This window comes from Ursus maritimus, unplaced genomic scaffold (genome assembly GCF_017311325.1).
Source record: "Ursus maritimus isolate PB19 unplaced genomic scaffold, ASM1731132v1 scaffold_27, whole genome shotgun sequence".
Taxonomy (NCBI): Eukaryota; Metazoa; Chordata; class Mammalia; order Carnivora; family Ursidae; genus Ursus; species Ursus maritimus.
Window position 1 is genome coordinate 39,100,837 of NW_024425230.1, and position 17,025 is coordinate 39,117,861.

At 41.8% G+C, this 17,025-nt stretch overlaps 1 protein-coding gene across 1 annotated transcript in view; it reads left to right on the plus strand.

Moving 5' to 3' along the window:
- HERC1 (HECT and RLD domain containing E3 ubiquitin protein ligase family member 1) overlaps window positions 1-17,025 on the plus strand; it is a 166,055-nt gene that overhangs the window by 141,972 nt on the left and 7,058 nt on the right. The window contains exons 61-74 of the mRNA XM_040643136.1: window positions 475-768; window positions 2,367-2,432; window positions 2,575-2,700; window positions 3,958-4,096; window positions 5,139-5,320; window positions 6,026-6,181; window positions 6,909-7,031; window positions 8,069-8,171; window positions 9,739-9,908; window positions 11,283-11,421; window positions 13,720-13,889; window positions 14,926-15,095; window positions 15,373-15,538; window positions 16,357-16,433. Of these exons, the coding sequence (XP_040499070.1) occupies window positions 475-768; window positions 2,367-2,432; window positions 2,575-2,700; window positions 3,958-4,096; window positions 5,139-5,320; window positions 6,026-6,181; window positions 6,909-7,031; window positions 8,069-8,171; window positions 9,739-9,908; window positions 11,283-11,421; window positions 13,720-13,889; window positions 14,926-15,095; window positions 15,373-15,538; window positions 16,357-16,433 (2,081 nt within the window). The remainder of the gene's footprint in view (window positions 1-474; window positions 769-2,366; window positions 2,433-2,574; window positions 2,701-3,957; window positions 4,097-5,138; window positions 5,321-6,025; window positions 6,182-6,908; window positions 7,032-8,068; window positions 8,172-9,738; window positions 9,909-11,282; window positions 11,422-13,719; window positions 13,890-14,925; window positions 15,096-15,372; window positions 15,539-16,356; window positions 16,434-17,025) is intronic.

The window sequence follows — 17,025 nt, forward strand, 5'->3', positions numbered from 1 at the left end:
GGTTTAGTTACCTGCTTATTATTATTATTATTCTTCATGAAAAACTGTAGTGAAAATACACTGCTAAATGCATGTGATGTCCTGCATTGGATTCTGGTGCAGAAAAGGGGCACTAGTGGGAAAAGCAAATAAAGTTCTGTGGCTCAGTTGATACTGTATCCGGTATTAATTTCTTGGTTATATAAGTTGTTATGAAGGATTTACAGGAATTCTCTGTATTATCTCTGTAACTTTCTGTGTATCTAAAATAATTTCAAAGTAAAAATCATAAAAAACAATAAATTTTTTGTTGTTTTTGTTTTTTTAACTTCTTGTTTAAATTCCACTTAGTTAACATACAGAGTAATATTAGTTTCAGGTGTAAAAAAACCAGTAAATTAAAAAGATACAATTATGGGTTTTCAGAATACAGTAGGTTAATTTATAATATTTGGTACAGGCTCTTCAATTTAACATTCTTGTATTTCCTCTTAGCCTCATGTGGTTTGCGGCGACCAGCTTGTTCACAGCCCCTACATGCAATGTCTGGCTTCCCTTGCCGTGGGACTGCATCTGGATCAGCTGTTATGTAGTCCTCCAGTGCCACCGCACCACCAGAACTGCCTCCCTGACCCGGCATCCTGGAATCCAAATGAGTGGGCCTGGTTAGAATGTTTCTCAACCACCATAAAGGCTGCCGAAGCCCTGACCAATGGAGCACAGTTTCCAGAATCGTTTACTGTTCCTGATCTAGAGCCTGTTCCAGAGGATGAACTTACATTCCTAATGGTAAGCACCATATGAGCTGCTACTGTCCTCAGCGGAGATTGCATCATGGGTGTTTAGCAAGTAGCAGACATTCAGTAGGTATTTCCTAGCTTGGATAGCTAGAAGCGTGCCTTCAGAGAAACTTAAAATATTTTGCTTTCAGATAGTCACTTTCAGTCTTACAGCGGTCCTCTGTGGTGACAAAGATTGCTTATATGAGAACTGTGAAGCTTCTGTAAGCTTGTTGGCTTTCAGTGACATAGTCCCGTATTTTCTCACTTTTTGTCCATAGGTTCCTTGTGTATACCTGATTTATACGTATTTTAACATCTTTTCCTGGGTCATCTCGGGGGACTTATTCCACATAGAGATTCTAAATTCTTTGACACTTTAATCATGTTTTAATCACCATAAAATGAGAATATAGAAGAGCATTCCAGTTGTCATTTCTTTGATTGTATTTGGGGGCATCCAGATGTAGAGACTGTGATGTAGACGAGATACCTGTGCGGACAGAGCAGGCCAATGCTTGATCCAACAGCCTATTTACTTAGTTAAGATTTACATATACATACATTCGAATACAAAAATATAGATATAAGACAAATGTGAATTGAGGGAAATTATCTAAATATAGATTATTTCTTTATATAGCTATAAAGAAAATGCAATTTTATTTTTTTAGAAGATTTTATTTATTTGAGAGAGAGACAAAGATAGAGCAAGCATGAGTGGGAAGAGAGGGAGAAGCAGACTCCTCGCTGAGCAGGGAGCCTGCCATGGGGCTTGATCCCAGGACCCCAAGATCATGACCTGAGCCAAAGGCAGATGCTTAACCGACCGAGCCACCCAGGAGCCCCTAAAATACAATTTTAACTAAGAAGTGTCCTTCTGGGGTGCCTGGGTGGCTCAGTTGGTAAAGCGTCTGCCTTCAATTCAGGTTATGATCTCGGGGTCCTGGGATCGAGTCCCACATCGGGCTCCCTGCTCAACGAGGAGTCTGCTCCTCCCTCTCCCTCTGCACTCGCTTATGTACTCTCTCCCTCAAATAAATAAATAAAATCTTTTTAAAAAGAAGTGGTGTCCTTCTGAGCCTGTTTGCCCCAAATCTGTCATTTTCTAGATGAGGAAATTGAAGTGTAGAAAGACGAAGTGACCTGCCTGCTGTACAGCGAGTTCTCGGGGTGGTGACTCCTGCACGTGACCTTGTACCTGTTTGTGCTCAGAAAACCTAGATGGTTAACTTTGAATCACCAATGTGATAGTGACAGTGGATTGTAAAGTGTTTATGATAAAGGGAAATACTAACAATGCATAGTCAAGTTTGGCATAATTATAAAACTGCTCTTGATTTCTTATAGTATTAAAAAATTTTTCTTATAGTATTTACTAAGTTCTTTTATGGAAAGAAGACTTAGTTGTTAATTAATAACAGATAAATCTTGGGGCACCTGGGTGGCTCGGTCCATTAAACATCCAACTCTTGATCTCAGCTCAGGTCTTGACCTCAGGGTCCTGAGTTCAGGCCCCATGTTGGAGGGGCTTTTTTTTCCCCCTAAAAAAACACAGATGAATCTTGATTAAGCAAGATTCACCCTGATGTTTGCTGTGTCTTGCAGGATAACAGTAAATGGATTAATGGCATGGATGAACAAATTATGTCTTGGGCAACTTCCAGACCTGAGGTCAGTAAAGATAACTATATGGTGGTTCTCATTAAATCTTCTGATACTAAATGCTTGTTTGTAACCTGGTGTCTCCTATAGAGGCTGGCACATGTTTGAATGAATGGTTGAATCTAACTTTGAGATGAATGTGGTTTTCTAGGACTGGCACCTGGGAGGTAAATGTGATGTCTACCTGTGGGGTGCTGGCAGGCATGGACAGCTGGCAGAAGCGGGAAGAAATGTAATGGTCCCTGCAGCAGCTCCCTCATTCTCACAGGCCCAGCAGGTAACTAACAGGGTAAAGAAGTGAGGAAGAAACTTGGGAACTCTAACAATTCTGATTTCCTTGCTGTCAGATAAAGTTTGTCCATTGTGTAATCTGTTGTGAGGAATAACTAAACAAAGTCATGATGTATAGCTTCTAAATAAAGGTTTCTAGGGTTTTTATCAGTCTTAAATTTTGTAAATAAGTTTCTAAATTTTTCTTGCTTTCAAGTGTAATGAATTAACATCATGATGGATTAGGCCTGCCTAGTACCTATTTATAGAAGTTAATATACTCCTAATTATTGATTCTGTTTTGTGGTCATTAACTTACAGGGATCTTTAGCTAGATTTCATTGACACCCCTCTCCTCCTCTAATAGTCATGGTAGTATATTACCACACCCTTTCTCAGGCCACTGCTTTCTCTTCCATTCTTCTCCGCCTTAGTAAGACCCAGGATGCACTCCTCTTTCTTTTGTATATCCCCTCAGCTTTCTGCTTCTTGATGATCTCTAGCCAGTCTTTAATATTTCCCCATCCCCCTTTCCTCTTTCTGTTTGTTTTGTTGTTAGTGTTATTATTTAAACTCTGGGACACCTTGGTGGCTCAGTCAGTTAAGCATCTGCCTTTGGCTCATGTCATGATCCCGGGTCCTGGGATTGGGTCCCCTATCGGGCTCCTTGCTCCGCGGGGAGCCTGCTTCTCCCTCTGCCTGGCATTCCCCCTGCTTATGCTCTCTCTCTCTCTGACAAATAGATAAAAAAATCTTCAAAAAAAATAAACTGCACAATTGGGGCACCTGGGTAGCTCAGTCAGTTAAGTGTCCGACTCTTGATTTCAGCTCTGGTCATTGTCTCGGTGTTGTGACATTGAGCCCTGCATTGGGCTCCACACTCAGTGCAGAGTTTGCTCCATACTCTCTCCTTCTCTCTCTCTGAACCCCCACCCCTGCTCATATGCGCACGCACATTCTCTCTCAAATAAAAAAAATCTTTAAAATAAATAAAAAATAAATAAACTCTGCACAATTGGCTGAAATCCCGTAGATAAGATAGTTCCTAAATGATTTTAAATAGTCCAGTGAGCCTCATACATCTCTTTAAGTAAGCAGTTTAATAATAATCAAGAACTTGTAGGAAACCCATAATTATATCAACCCATCCTCTTTAGTGAAAGGATAGAAGAATTAATAAAGGTATCCTAAGGTATGCATAGAATCATTTTAAGTGTTAAAGCTATATAATGAAGGGTAATATATTTGTGTGTTTTTATACTAGGTCATATGTGGTCAGAATTGTACCTTTGTCATCCAGGCCAATGGCACAGTGTTGGCTTGTGGGGAAGGAAGTTATGGCAGATTGGGACAAGGAAATTCAGATGACCTTCATGTGCTGACAGTAATTTCAGCCCTACAAGGTAAAATTATCCTCAGTTAAAAGCTGGTCAGAAACTATGGCCTAACTATAGGAATGTTAGCTTATGTTGGAACTCGTCTCAAACGTTTGCTAGATAAAGCCATAGAGGGTTTTCACTTCTTTAGATTCTCATTTAGAATATACAGCCTGCTTTCCATATTTTAAGCTATGTTATTTTGCAAGCTATTTATCATGGCAGTACTAGAATTCAGTGATGTAAACAACTATTTTAAGACCCACTGAAGGTTGTAAACAAACTCTTTAAAATTGCAAAACTGTAATTAGGCAACTATTAATAGCAGTAATAATCATATATGTGTTTCCTAAAAAGTAGAAATCAGTTTATATGGAAATGTACAAATGTAGTAAAGACTTCATAGGGCATCTCTGTCAGAGTTCTCTGACTTGAGAAAGAATACCTCTGGAGAATCCACTGCAGGAGCTCCTGGTTTGTTTCTTAAGTCAACTTTTACTGACTCCAGAGCCTACAAAGAGAGCAAGGAGGGTTTTTGAAGTAAAAGCACACAAGTAATGAATTCAGAACCAATTCCGAAATAGTTCTAACTCCTCTTCCTTGAGATCTCTTCCTCCCAGAGCACAGCAGTGGGGATGGGAGGGCAGGATTCCTATCCAGTACTACTGCATCCGGCCTCTAGGACCTTGCACAAGCTGGACTAGCCCTCTTTGTGACTCGGTTAAACCCATTTGTATAAGTGGTGATGATAATATCTGCCTCATAGGTTCTATGTGAAAGTAGAAAAGGAGACATTCTAGGTAAAGCATTTCTAGGAGTGGCTATTACATAGGCCTTGATGACTATACCTGTTTCTGTCACCCTCTTTTTCTTCCTTGTCATCATCACTTTACGTGACTGCTCCTAATTTACTAGGTTATGGCTTCAAGTTTGACTTAAAATGAAAGACATTGTTTTTATTTCTATAATACAGTTTTGGTGTTTTTCCATGCTAAGAGTATTCTGTAGCAGCTGCAAGTAAAGAGTTTTACCATCCAATGATTGTTGTTGGCTTTCTGCTCTGTTCCAGGATTTGTGGTGACCCAGCTGGTGACTTCTTGTGGTTCTGATGGGCACTCAATGGCCCTGACTGAAAGTGGAGAGGTCTTTAGCTGGGGAGATGGTGATTATGGCAAACTCGGCCACGGGAACAGCGACAGGCAGCGGCGCCCCAGGCAGATCGAGGCCTTACAAGGAGAAGAAGTGGTGCAGGTCAGGCAGGACGTGGATCAGTTTGCCTTTGAATATAAACATCCTAGTTGTTGAATAGTGTTCTCAATTTAGTTAACAGGAAATATAGTAAAAATATATTATGAGTTATTACAAGAGATCCACTGTTTTTGGTTGCTTATTCTTGAGTTTATTAGAAGTTTGAAAGGGCTTTGCTAATAGAACGGACTCCCTTTTCTTGAGCCAGCTGGTTGGCCCAAGCTGGGGTACTTCAGGTGCTTGGAAGAAACACAGTAGGGTTTAGCTCCTGCCCCATAGTTCTTGATACAGTGACAGGTTGAATGCAGAGCTTAACATTTATATTATTGTTACAAATGTTGAGTTCATATGCATATTCTGGAAAATCAACTAGTGATCTAAGATGATATTATAAAATTGCATAGCACTGGAGAGTTCACACAGAATTTCCATTTACTTTTGCATGTAGTCCAGATCATCTGTACACAGCCGAAGCACAGCAGCAGTTCTTCTAGGGTAGGCTGGTTAGCTTGGTCTTCCTGAGGGTGATGAGGAGACCAAGCTTGGGGAAGCAGGAGGGCCACTTGGGCAGGTAGGATATACTGGTCTTGAAGACCCTGAGTTGTCAGTGAAGTTTATTACTATATTAATAACCAAAAATGACTGATTTCATTCTTTCTTAGTGTACCCTCTTCTTAAAATTTGTGTTCTCCTTTGTTCTGTCTGTAGATGTCTTGTGGCTTCAAGCACTCAGCAGTGGTAACTTCAGATGGCAAACTGTTTACTTTTGGCAATGGTGACTACGGTCGTCTGGGTCTTGGAAACACCTCTAACAAAAAGCTTCCAGAGAGAGTGACTGCACTGGAGGGATATCAGATTGGACAGGCACGGAATAAGTCAATAATATGTTCCATCTGGTCATAGTTTCTTATTTCCTCTGTGTGCACTGAGACACTGTCCTTTAAAGAAGACTAGAATCATCAGTTGTGCTTACCCTCACATACATTTTGTTTGGCCTACTTGATAATTCTTCATGATTTTTTTTCCCAATGTGAAAAATTCACATTTTAAGTCATATTTGGCCAATGAGAGCCTTAATTCAGGATGCAAATGTTTTAAAACCCCCTCCGCAATGCACCTTGATGCAAACCTTTAAACCATACAGATCTCTGTGACCACTGTCTGGGAGTTTGGAAGGAGATGGCAGAGTCGCAGCATCATTGGTACTACTGCTCTTAAGCAGTACTTGTCCTGTACACAGTGAGATGACCTCCTAATAAGGAGATATTTTTATCATTTTCTGTATCATTCCTTAGGCTGTCTCTGATGTATTTTGACTCATTATGTACCTTTCCTCTTTTATACTCTCTAATTCTAAGTTAGCCACAGATATTTGAAGGATTTTGCCTTGAAGAAAAAAGTTATTTTTTCATTTGTGGACATTAGGAATTTTTTCTTATTGACACATTTTAACATATGCAGAAGGCACTGAAATTAAAATAAATATATATAGCCAAGTTTTTCACTGAAGTGGAGAAAAAGAATCCCAGAAACAGGTATATGGTTTAGGTGCTATGATTTTGCCTTACTGAATACCCTGTTATTTCTTTAGGTGGCTTGTGGCTTAAACCACACTTTGGCAGTATCGGCGGATGGCTCCATGGTGTGGGCTTTTGGAGATGGGGACTATGGAAAACTAGGCTTAGGAAATTCTACTGCAAAATCTTCCCCTCAGGTCAGTATTGTCTTTACTCTAGACAATGTAGTTTTGGTCTACGTCAGTGCCTCTTTTTAGTTGGAAGTAATTTACCTTTAACATTTTGGTAATTCATAATGAAGTTTAGAAGTTTCTATTGCTTACTTTTAAATGTCCAGCATTCTAGATCTTGATTTTAAATAAGCCGTTAATCACTAAACTGGATGTAAAAATTGTGCAAGGGTAAGCCTTTGTCCCCATACGCAGGCTGAGCAACGTAGGATTGTCTCCCATGTTAGAGAAGAAATAGTTATCGACATATCTCCAGGGTGTCTGAGGGAGGGAACCTTGAACAATCTTTTGTATCCTTCTGCTTGCGGCTGCCATTTTAGCTGATTATTACCCCTAATTTATAGGGTATGTGCCTCCTTTCAAAAAATAACAAAAAAGGAAATAATAAGAAGCTAATATTCACATTATAGAAGATTTCTTGGCTCTGCAGAAGAACTTCTGTGCAGATCTTTCAGTGGGTTTTCCTAACACATTTAACAAGCGGCATTATTTACAAATATTTAATGTATATTCAACTCCAGATGCCCTATTGCATATAATCTGTAATATATTGATAGCTAGACTAGTGAATATTCAGCTAGGTATGTGGAAAGCCAGGAAGCCATCTCTGGGGGCACATATAAAGCAGTTATTATCACTTCTGAAAGTAGAAAAAGTCTAGCTGGGAGCAGCCCATGGCTTTACATGGACTCATAGTATTGTTTAAAAGGCTACAGGATTCTCTTTGGTCTCTGTTGCGCAGGAAATGATTCCACTCACATGAGGTCCTGGGGATTTTAGTCAAATGCCCCTCCTCAACACTCCCTCCCACAAATTCAGGTAATTTGTAGAGCAGTATGAGAAAATATCATTTAGGAGTGCGGTTTTGGGTGGAAATAGGTAAGTGATGATTAGTATTTTTATTAGAAGATAGTCCTTGAGTTTATATATAAATACTAGTAGGCAAATTCAAAAGTGTTTTATTTTCCTTTTTAAAGTATGTGCCTTATACTTATATTTTGTAGAAAGTTGATGTCCTTTGTGGAATTGGAATAAAAAAGGTTGCTTGTGGAACTCAGTTTTCTGTTGCACTGACCAAAGATGGTCATGTGTATACCTTTGGTCAAGGTAAGGCATTTTCCAGGCATTACATTGCTTGTTTCGTGTGTACATGTATTATAGAAACATTTGCCTTCCAGTTTTATAGAAAGTGCTCTTAATAGAATTATTTTTTGTTTTGGGTAATGAATGGCCACTATGACCTTCATTCACTAGCTACTTTTCTCCTCTTTCCTGAACTTTGTCATAAGGACAAGCTCTCCTCCCCATTGATGGCCTCGCATGCCAGAGCCTTCGCTCTGCTAGCAGGATCCCCGCCAAAGCCCTTCCCGTCCTGCTTTCTGCTGCCTGCACTGTGCTGCCGTAAACACTTCTGACCACCAGCACGCCTCTGGATCCTGTCTAATTCCCCAGCCCTTCCAGGGAATAGAGGTTCAGGTCTTAGGAATTCATAGGCATTCGGGGTTCAGATCTTGAGTGGGTTCTTAATCCAAGCATCCACGGTGTGATTCCCTGGCAATATACTCACCTTCTTCAGTAGAACTTCTTGGCAAGCTGTAGTGACCGAGAAGGGTATAAGGCAGATACGAGGAAGGGGAAGAAATAAGTCATGAGTGAGGTTTCTAGTCTTGGAAGAACAACGATGTTACTAACTGAGGACAGGGAGCTGGTTTTGGGGAAGTAGGTAAGGAACTTAGTTTTGGTCATACTGAATTGGGGCTGAATACTCTAGGTATATGCATAGAGATGTCTAGCAAGTTATTGGGGAATTGGATCTGGAACTCCAAAGAGATTGGTTATAGAGATGTAGATTACCATAATGACAGTATTTAAAACCATGTTAATAGGCTCTAAGAACCTCAGGGAGAGAGTGTAGAATAAAAAAAGAAGTGCATAGAACTCTGGGGAATGTGAGTAAAGGGCAGGTGAGCACAGAAAGAGGACTCAGGAGAGTTGGCTTTGAAAGGAGTGGAGAGAGAGGTAGCCAGTGAGCCAGGATAGTGCAGAGTCTCTGTGGGATAGGAGGCACTGAGGCCAGATCAGCAGAAGCTTATGCTGGGCTCTGGGGGCCGGAGCCTGAGAAGAGGCTGCTGCCGTAGGCAGTTGGGAGCTCCTCGCGGCTTTTTTGAGAATATAGCCTCAGTGCAGTGGTGAGAGTGGAAGGCAGGCTGCAGAAGGTGGCCACGCCGAATAGTTCTAGAGGATGTGGGGCAACAGGGGCTGGCCTGCACTTTCTAGAAGCTTGGCAGCAAAGGTAAAGGAGAGGTTGGCTGGAAGTTTGAGGACAAGACAAGTTGAGTGATCTCTTTCCTTAGAATGCAAGAACTGTCAGATCTTTCTTACCTACGTGCCAGTCCTCTCAAATAGGAGGATACTGGAGGTGCCTCTTGGTTTGAAATAAGCTGCTAATTTTAGATTCATTTATTTCATAAATAAGGAGTCTGTGACATTTTGCAAAGGTATTGTTTCAAACTTCATTCACTCAGGATCCAGTATACCGTACCAGAATGGCAGCTTCTGCCATCATGGGTTAAATAGTTATTATCATTCCACCAGAAAAGTTAAATGACTCATTAGAAAACACAAAAGGACTGTTGTGTCCCATCCATAAATTTCCTCTTAACTGTTTTTTCAGATCGCTTGATAGGCTTGCCAGAGGGGCGTGCTCGCAATCATAATCGACCACAGCAGATCCCTGTTCTGGCTGGCGTGGTCATCGAAGATGTGGCCGTTGGAGCTGAGCACACACTTGCTTTGGCATCAACTGGAGATGTATATGCCTGGGGGAGCAATTCAGAAGGGCAGGTAAATATTTATCTTGCTTGTCCTCTCATATTCTAAAATTCTGATAGTGTTCCTCATTTGGGAAAAGGATAAGCTAGGAAACTCATAAGATCTACCACAATGCCTCACACACATCACTTTGCCATGGGACAGATTTATTTGTGAATCCAGGTGTTTATGTCTCTCTCTTGACTGTGGCCAAGTAAATATTATACCGTGGTTTGAAAAAAAATCTGATGGTATAGCAAAGTGATTAAGGGAATTAACTGAGTATATGTGTGTGTCTACACTCGTTAAGGGCCTGGCACATAGTAAGCAGCACTTTACTGGTATTTGCTACTATCATCATCATTGTTTTTACTGCGGTAATATGTGAGATTAGGTCCTGGGAGCATCAGTTGATCTGGAACATGAAAAGAATGAAACAATAATACTTTTATATTAAATAATAGAACATAGTACTGTACGTAGTATATTTGTGTTTGTGTAGGAAATCTTATCATCCCCACTCTACAGAGGAATAAACTGAGCCTCTGAGAGGTGGAGAGAAGATTCAAGAAGTTGATGTGTTCAGCCTACCCTATATATGAAAGAGGGAAAGATTTGGGTGGGAGATGTCTGGGATGCCTGCTGCTACAGTGGCTTTCAGCCCTGCATGCAGAGCCACATCCCCTTCCTCCATAAATCTTCTCTGGGTCTGTCTGCCCACAGAGCCAGGAGCCCCTCAAGCTCAAGGTCTCCATTGTTATTCATAGTAGCCTCAGTTTGACTCTGTGGTCACCTCATCGCTATGTTAACAGATGAGGAAGCTGCTTGTCATTATGGTTGTACTTATGTATTGTCTTAATGAGAAGAGAGTTGTTGCTGAAGACGCCCGAGGCAGTTCGCCGGCAGGGCTTGACATGGTCTTCCCTAATGGTGCTGAGCTCTTTAGCCGCTGGAACACTGGGTATCCCACTCACGCCCTAAGAACAGAGATCTGGAAATGAGATTCTGCTTCTGTGTATGTTTTTATAATTGTTTATTTATTGTTACCCAGGCAGTCCATGTTAAAAGGAAATCGATGTGTTTTAAATAAAAGCTCTATAGATGATTCTGTTACTCTTTTAACTTTCCAAGAATTATTTCCCCTCTAGAAGTGGAAACCAAGGATGTGTTCCATCATTAAGACTCACCTGCTAGATTTGGAATGGCCTTGTTGCACCTAAGTTTTTAGGAGACAGTCTGAGCTCTGAGGACTATTCCGATAGAGATAATCAGAATTAATTTCGTTATTTTGATGCCATTGCTTGGTATAGATATTTACATCTGCTACCACCTAAGGCAGATAGCATCATCCTGACTTCCTCTCTTCCTCTTGTTAATTGACTCTCTGCTTTTGTAATTTATTCCCAGCTTGGCTTAGGCCACACCAACCACGTTCGAGAACCAACCCTGGTAACAGTTTTGCAAGGGAAAAATGTTCGGCAGATCTCAGCTGGCCGCTGCCACAGTGCTGCCTGGACAGCACCGCCTGTCCCGCCGAGAGCACCGGGTGAGAGATGAAATATCCGTGCTCCTTCAGCTTCTCCTGTAGTGGCCCCCAGCCGCACTGTCTGCTTGCCAGTTTCGGACTGCACCCAGGCATCATGCTGAACCCACCAGGCCCCCGCACACAGCCAGAGCGCTCTTTGTGCTACTGGCACTGTAAATACTTTTGTAGCAGGTGATTCTCCTGCAGACTTCATCACAGAGCACTTCCTCTCTGCACCCCTGAAAGAAGAAAGTATATCACTTAGGCAAGCAAAAATGTATAATTTTAGAGCAGCAACTAAGTAATTTTTCATACATAAAAGAAGTGATAAATCATAGTTTTCTAAGGCCTGCTATTAAGAATAAAGATTCAGAGGTCTGAGACCATTTGTCAGATTCTTCACCCCAGTTAACCATTTGAAACATGATGTTTTCTGTGCATTGGCACAGCGAAAAAAAAAAAAAGAAAAGGGAAAAAAATGTTGCCATTTTACTCCCACATGTAATAGAACTGACAGGCAGTTTCTCCCTTTTTGTTTATTGTGCAATCCTTGTAGAGCTACAAAAGGATAATAAAGGGGCACCTGGGTGGCTCAGTCAGGTAAGTGTTCGCCTTCGGCTCAGGTCATGATCTCAGGGGTCCTGGATTGAGCCCCACAACTGGCTGCCTGCTCAGCAGGGAGTCTGCTTCTCCCTCTGGCTTGTGCTCTCTCTCTTTCTCTCAAATAAATAAAATCTTTAAAAAAAAGATATGAAGAAAATAAAATGTGTATTTATGTACCTCACATTCTACTGAGTACTCTCCAGATTGGCTCCGTCTTCCAATGGGGCATTTATCATTCCTTACACATTTCATTACATTTGGGCTGTTTCTCTCTCAGGCCCTTAAGCCCTTTTTTTATACTCTCCTCTGGTGTGTCCGGGACTAGTTTCCTTGAAGCAACCTTATGCATGGGAACTCAGCGTTCTCTTCCCTTTTTGCTGACCTCTGCTTCTCAGTCCTTGGGAAAGACTCAGTCATAGAGATTTTTTTCTTTCAAATACCCTAAAGGAGCAAATTAGGACTACCAAGTAGATTCCAAACAAGCAGGAGACGTTGTCTGATGAGCAGCGTCCAGAATGAGCAGTGCTGCTCACACACTGACAGTTTCAGGTACTCAGGGTCCTCTTCATCTTACAGAGATCTCACTCCCACTTCAGGAGAGAGGCTCTGCAGTGTGGTGGCTAAAGTCCAGACCTGGAGCCATGTTGCCAGGGTCGAATCCTAGCTTCTCCACTTACAAGCTGAGTGATCTTAAGACACCGTTTCCTTGTCTGTAAAATGGGATGATACTAGCCCCTGTTGCAAAGAGCTATAGGATTAAATGAAGCAATTTGCGTGAAGCTCTTAGAATAGTGCTCAGCACATAGAAATACTCAATAAATGTTAGCTTTTATTAATAGTATTAATGAAATTAATTGAGAATAAAAATAAACTGGAATTGAGCTGTACAAATCTTTACATGAAACTCAAATAAGGTGAGTGTTGTAGGTTTACTCTGTAAGTTTTTAATAAGAGGCTAACCATGAATACAGTCTTGGCTTCTAGTCTTTGCTTCTACGAGCTCTTATTCTCACGGTACAAAGCCTTCATGAATCATGCACTCATCATGGTCCCTTTCTGTCAGATCCTAGTAAGTGTGGGAGGTGACTGCTGAGTTGCCCACTTCCATTTTCCAGAATCGCCTACCTAGTCCTGGCTCACATCTTATGTTTTATGAAGATGGCAGCTATCGAATACAAAAGGAAGGATTTGCTTTTTTTGTTTTTGTTCCTTTTTTTAAGATTTTATTTATTTATTTGAAAGAGAGAGAGAGAAAGAGAGACAACATGAGCAAGGGAGAGGGGCAGAGGGAGAGAAGCAGGCTCCCCGCCACGCAGGGAGCCTGATATGGGGCTTGATCCTGGGATGAGCCAAAGGTGGACGCTTAACTGACTGAGCCACCCGGGTGCCCCTTTTTTTGTTCTTTTGTGAAGGAACTGTTTAAGTTCCATAGTTAAATGGGAAACTAAATTAAAAAAAAAAAAATTTCCATAATGATAAATTTAAAAAGATGTCTTAAAAACCAACACATGTGCATCAAAACAAAGATGAATTGGTGGAGAGAACTGATAAATATGTGATGAAGCAAATATAGGCAAATATTTCTAGCATTTAGGTCATAGGAATGGGTGTTCATTGTATACTTATCTCAACTTCTCTGTGTCTTTGAAAATTCAAAATACTGAAAATGAGAACAGTGCATTTTCCTTTACAAGAGTGTGCTTGCTCTCCGGGCAGGTGTGTCCGTGCCCCTGCAGCTGGGCCTGCCCGACGCCGTGCCCCCCCAGTACGGGGCACTCAGGGAGGTGAGCATCCACAGCGCGAGGGCCCGGCTCCGGCTGCTGTACCACTTCTCTGACCTCATGTACTCGTCCTGGAGGCTGCTGAACCTCAGCCCTAACAACCAGGTAATGTGCTGGCTTGGGAAGCACTACCCATGACGTGCTGAGCAGGTCCCAGGAGTATTCTTCCGTGGCTAATACTTTTTACCCTCAGCTCCCGAGAGATGTAAAAAAGGCAGCAGTTCCGTTTCCATTTTACTGCTAGTTTAGGGATAGTCCAGATACCGGGGACTGTGCTGCCAGACACAGAGTAGTCTTCCTTCTATGTGTGGCTTGTCCAGAGCTCAAGGAAATATGAATGGTTAAACATGTATTTTCTATAAAGTCCGATGTGTGATTTTAAAACTCGGGCACACACAGGTGTTAGCACCACTGTCACGGTGGCTCTGTAGATGAGTCTGACGCATCACGGAGACTTCCTGATGGCCTCACAAATGAGCATTCTCGGTCCCGTGGGGGAGACAAATAAATTTGGCTGATTTGACCATCTTTATAGCACAGCCTGGTAATTTAGGAAGAAAGCAAGCTGGCTATGTTTGTTTGTTTGTGTAATGTGTCAGTGTGCCTGCCAAAATGCGTATCAGTTTGTAAAACTGTTAGAAATCCTTGGGAAACCCATCATGGGGCATATGAGAGATTGGACAGATCATTGTTAGAGATAGGTAATCAGCCAGGCAGCAGAATACTGTGCAGCGCTGAACAGAATGTTAGAAAACTGTTTGTAATTAGCGGGAGAAATGTTTTTGATAAAAAGTTAAGCGAGAAAAGCAGCAGAAAATCGCATAGTGTGTTCTCAACAATGTGAGAAATGTTTGTCTGCACACATGGAAGGGAACTGGAGGGAAACAGATGACAGTGATCATGGACGTTGTAGAGGAGTCCGTGTGTACACGTGTATGGGTCCTTTTCTGTATTTTCCAAGTTTTAAAAAATAATAATCATATATTTTATCAGCAAAAATATTTTTTAAAAGTTATTAATAGTTACTGCTATCCAGGTTTATGCTTTTAAATCAAAAAGAATTATTTTCTAAAAGTGAGAAGTGTTCTTTCTGGTAAGCCTTAGAGTGTACCATCTCTGGTAAGCTCCCTTTCTGTTACAGAGCAGCACGTCTCACTACAATGCTGGCACATGGGGCATTGTCCAGGGACAGCTTCGGCCTTTGTTAGCCCCAAGAGTCTACACCCTCCCGATGGTGCGCTCCATAGGAAAGACCATGGTGCAAGGCAAAAACTATGGACCTCAAATTACTGTAAAGAGGATATCAACCAGGTTAGCAGATGTGTGTATGTTTCACCAGCTAGCTAGCACTTTTTTAGATGAATGTGGTTACTAACTAATCTCTGTGAGGTTTAGCTTCCTGGGTTGCAAACTAGGAGAGTAACAGTGCTTACCTTAGTACCCAGTGTGGTCGCGGTGGGCCCAGCACACTGTTCGGCTGTTGTTACAACCTGGCTTGTCCGCTCAGTGATGGGAAGATACCTTCAAGTGGTGGTTTGGGAAAGTTAGGGAGATTAGGATTTCATTCTGTTTTCCCTTTCTTTTGAAGAGGACGGAAGTGTAAGCCCATCTTTGTCCAAATAGCAAGACAAGTAGTTAAACTGAATGCATCAGACCTCCGTCTGCCCTCGCGAGCGTGGAAGGTGAAGCTGGTTGGAGAAGGGGCCGATGACGCTGGGGGAGTGTTTGATGACACGATCACAGAGATGTGCCAGGTATATTCATGTGGTGTCCCCCTGCTGAGCCATCTGTATGGGTGGTGGCTGTTTTACCATTTCCAGTGACTACTCTGTCTGACATGTTCGTGTGAGTGTAGCAAGGAAGCATTTGTGAGCCTTACATAAAAATCATGCTGCTGGTGACGCATAGGTGAATTACAGCAAGGGCTTGTGACATGACGTGTGAAGATACCTTACTGAGTACACGTCAGTGCCTGATTCTCCACCAGTGACCGACCATCTTGCCCTGATACTGGCAGAGGAAACAGTGATGACACATATTTACCTTTATGTAATTGACAAATCCAGGACCCCCCATGTGCTCTGAGAATTCTGGTGCTTTTAGAATGAAGTACAACTCCCACGCTCTAGTGGAATTGAAAAACAAATACTAAGAGTTTGGACCATTTCTTATTTGGTGTCTAATGTGGCAACTTTGCTTCCAGGTCAACTCTGACCCTTCCTGCTTTGCCTAGTAGCAGGATTTTTCTAATAAGTCCTGTGACTAGAGTAACTTTTGGCTATTGTCTGTTGGGTCTGTTTGAATATTACCATACCCTGCTCACAGATACCCCAGCTCCTGCCCTGGATTGACTTTCTTATCGTAGTTCTGCATACTGCAGGCTATTTTCTACATGGGGGATGTTTGTAATCTCATTTTAAATTAAAGCCACAAAAATTATAGAGATGGCGGGCTGTCCCATAGCATACATTCCTCAAAATAATCTCTCTTCAGTGTGATCTTTAATGTGATTAGCTTGTTCTTGTGATACATTTGATTGTCATTTCTCAAAAAACTGCTCTTTCTTTTACAGGAACTTGAAACTGGTATTGTTGACCTTCTCATACCCTCTCCCAATGCTACCGCAGAAGTGGGCTACAATCGGGATAGGTAAGACGGTCATCAAGAGCTTACTGACTGTCTCCGGTGATAATGATGGCTCACTTACTGAGTACTAGCTGTGCGCCAGGCACTGCTCTGAGCGCTCTACATATATTATCCCACTGAATCCTCATTAGAACCCAAAGGAGTGGGGACTATTATTACTCCCTTTTCACAGGTAAGGAAACTGAGGCACTTCCATCATGTCTCTATTATGGGACCAACTCACCGATAATATTGAGGGGTAAGGGAAACCCAGACTTGATAATGAAACCTGACTTATTTTGTGTTTCTGAAGGCCCGCGTGACGTCCCCGCAAAGAATTCTCTGCATCAGAATCATCAGGAAGATTTGATATGCTGTCAAGTCACAGCACTTAGTATTAGCAGTTTTGTGTTATGCCCATATTTGCCAAACCTTGAATTTTGGATCCTGCTTCATGGACTTGTAAATGATCAAATGAAATGATTTTAGGAAATAGGGCATCCTGGAGCAGGTAGCTCAGGGACTAATGGACCATTCAGTTGCTCTTTTATGGTTCTTCTGAAAATAATTCAGAATATGGTCCCTGTGATCTCCAAAAGAGTAGGCTTCAGGCACG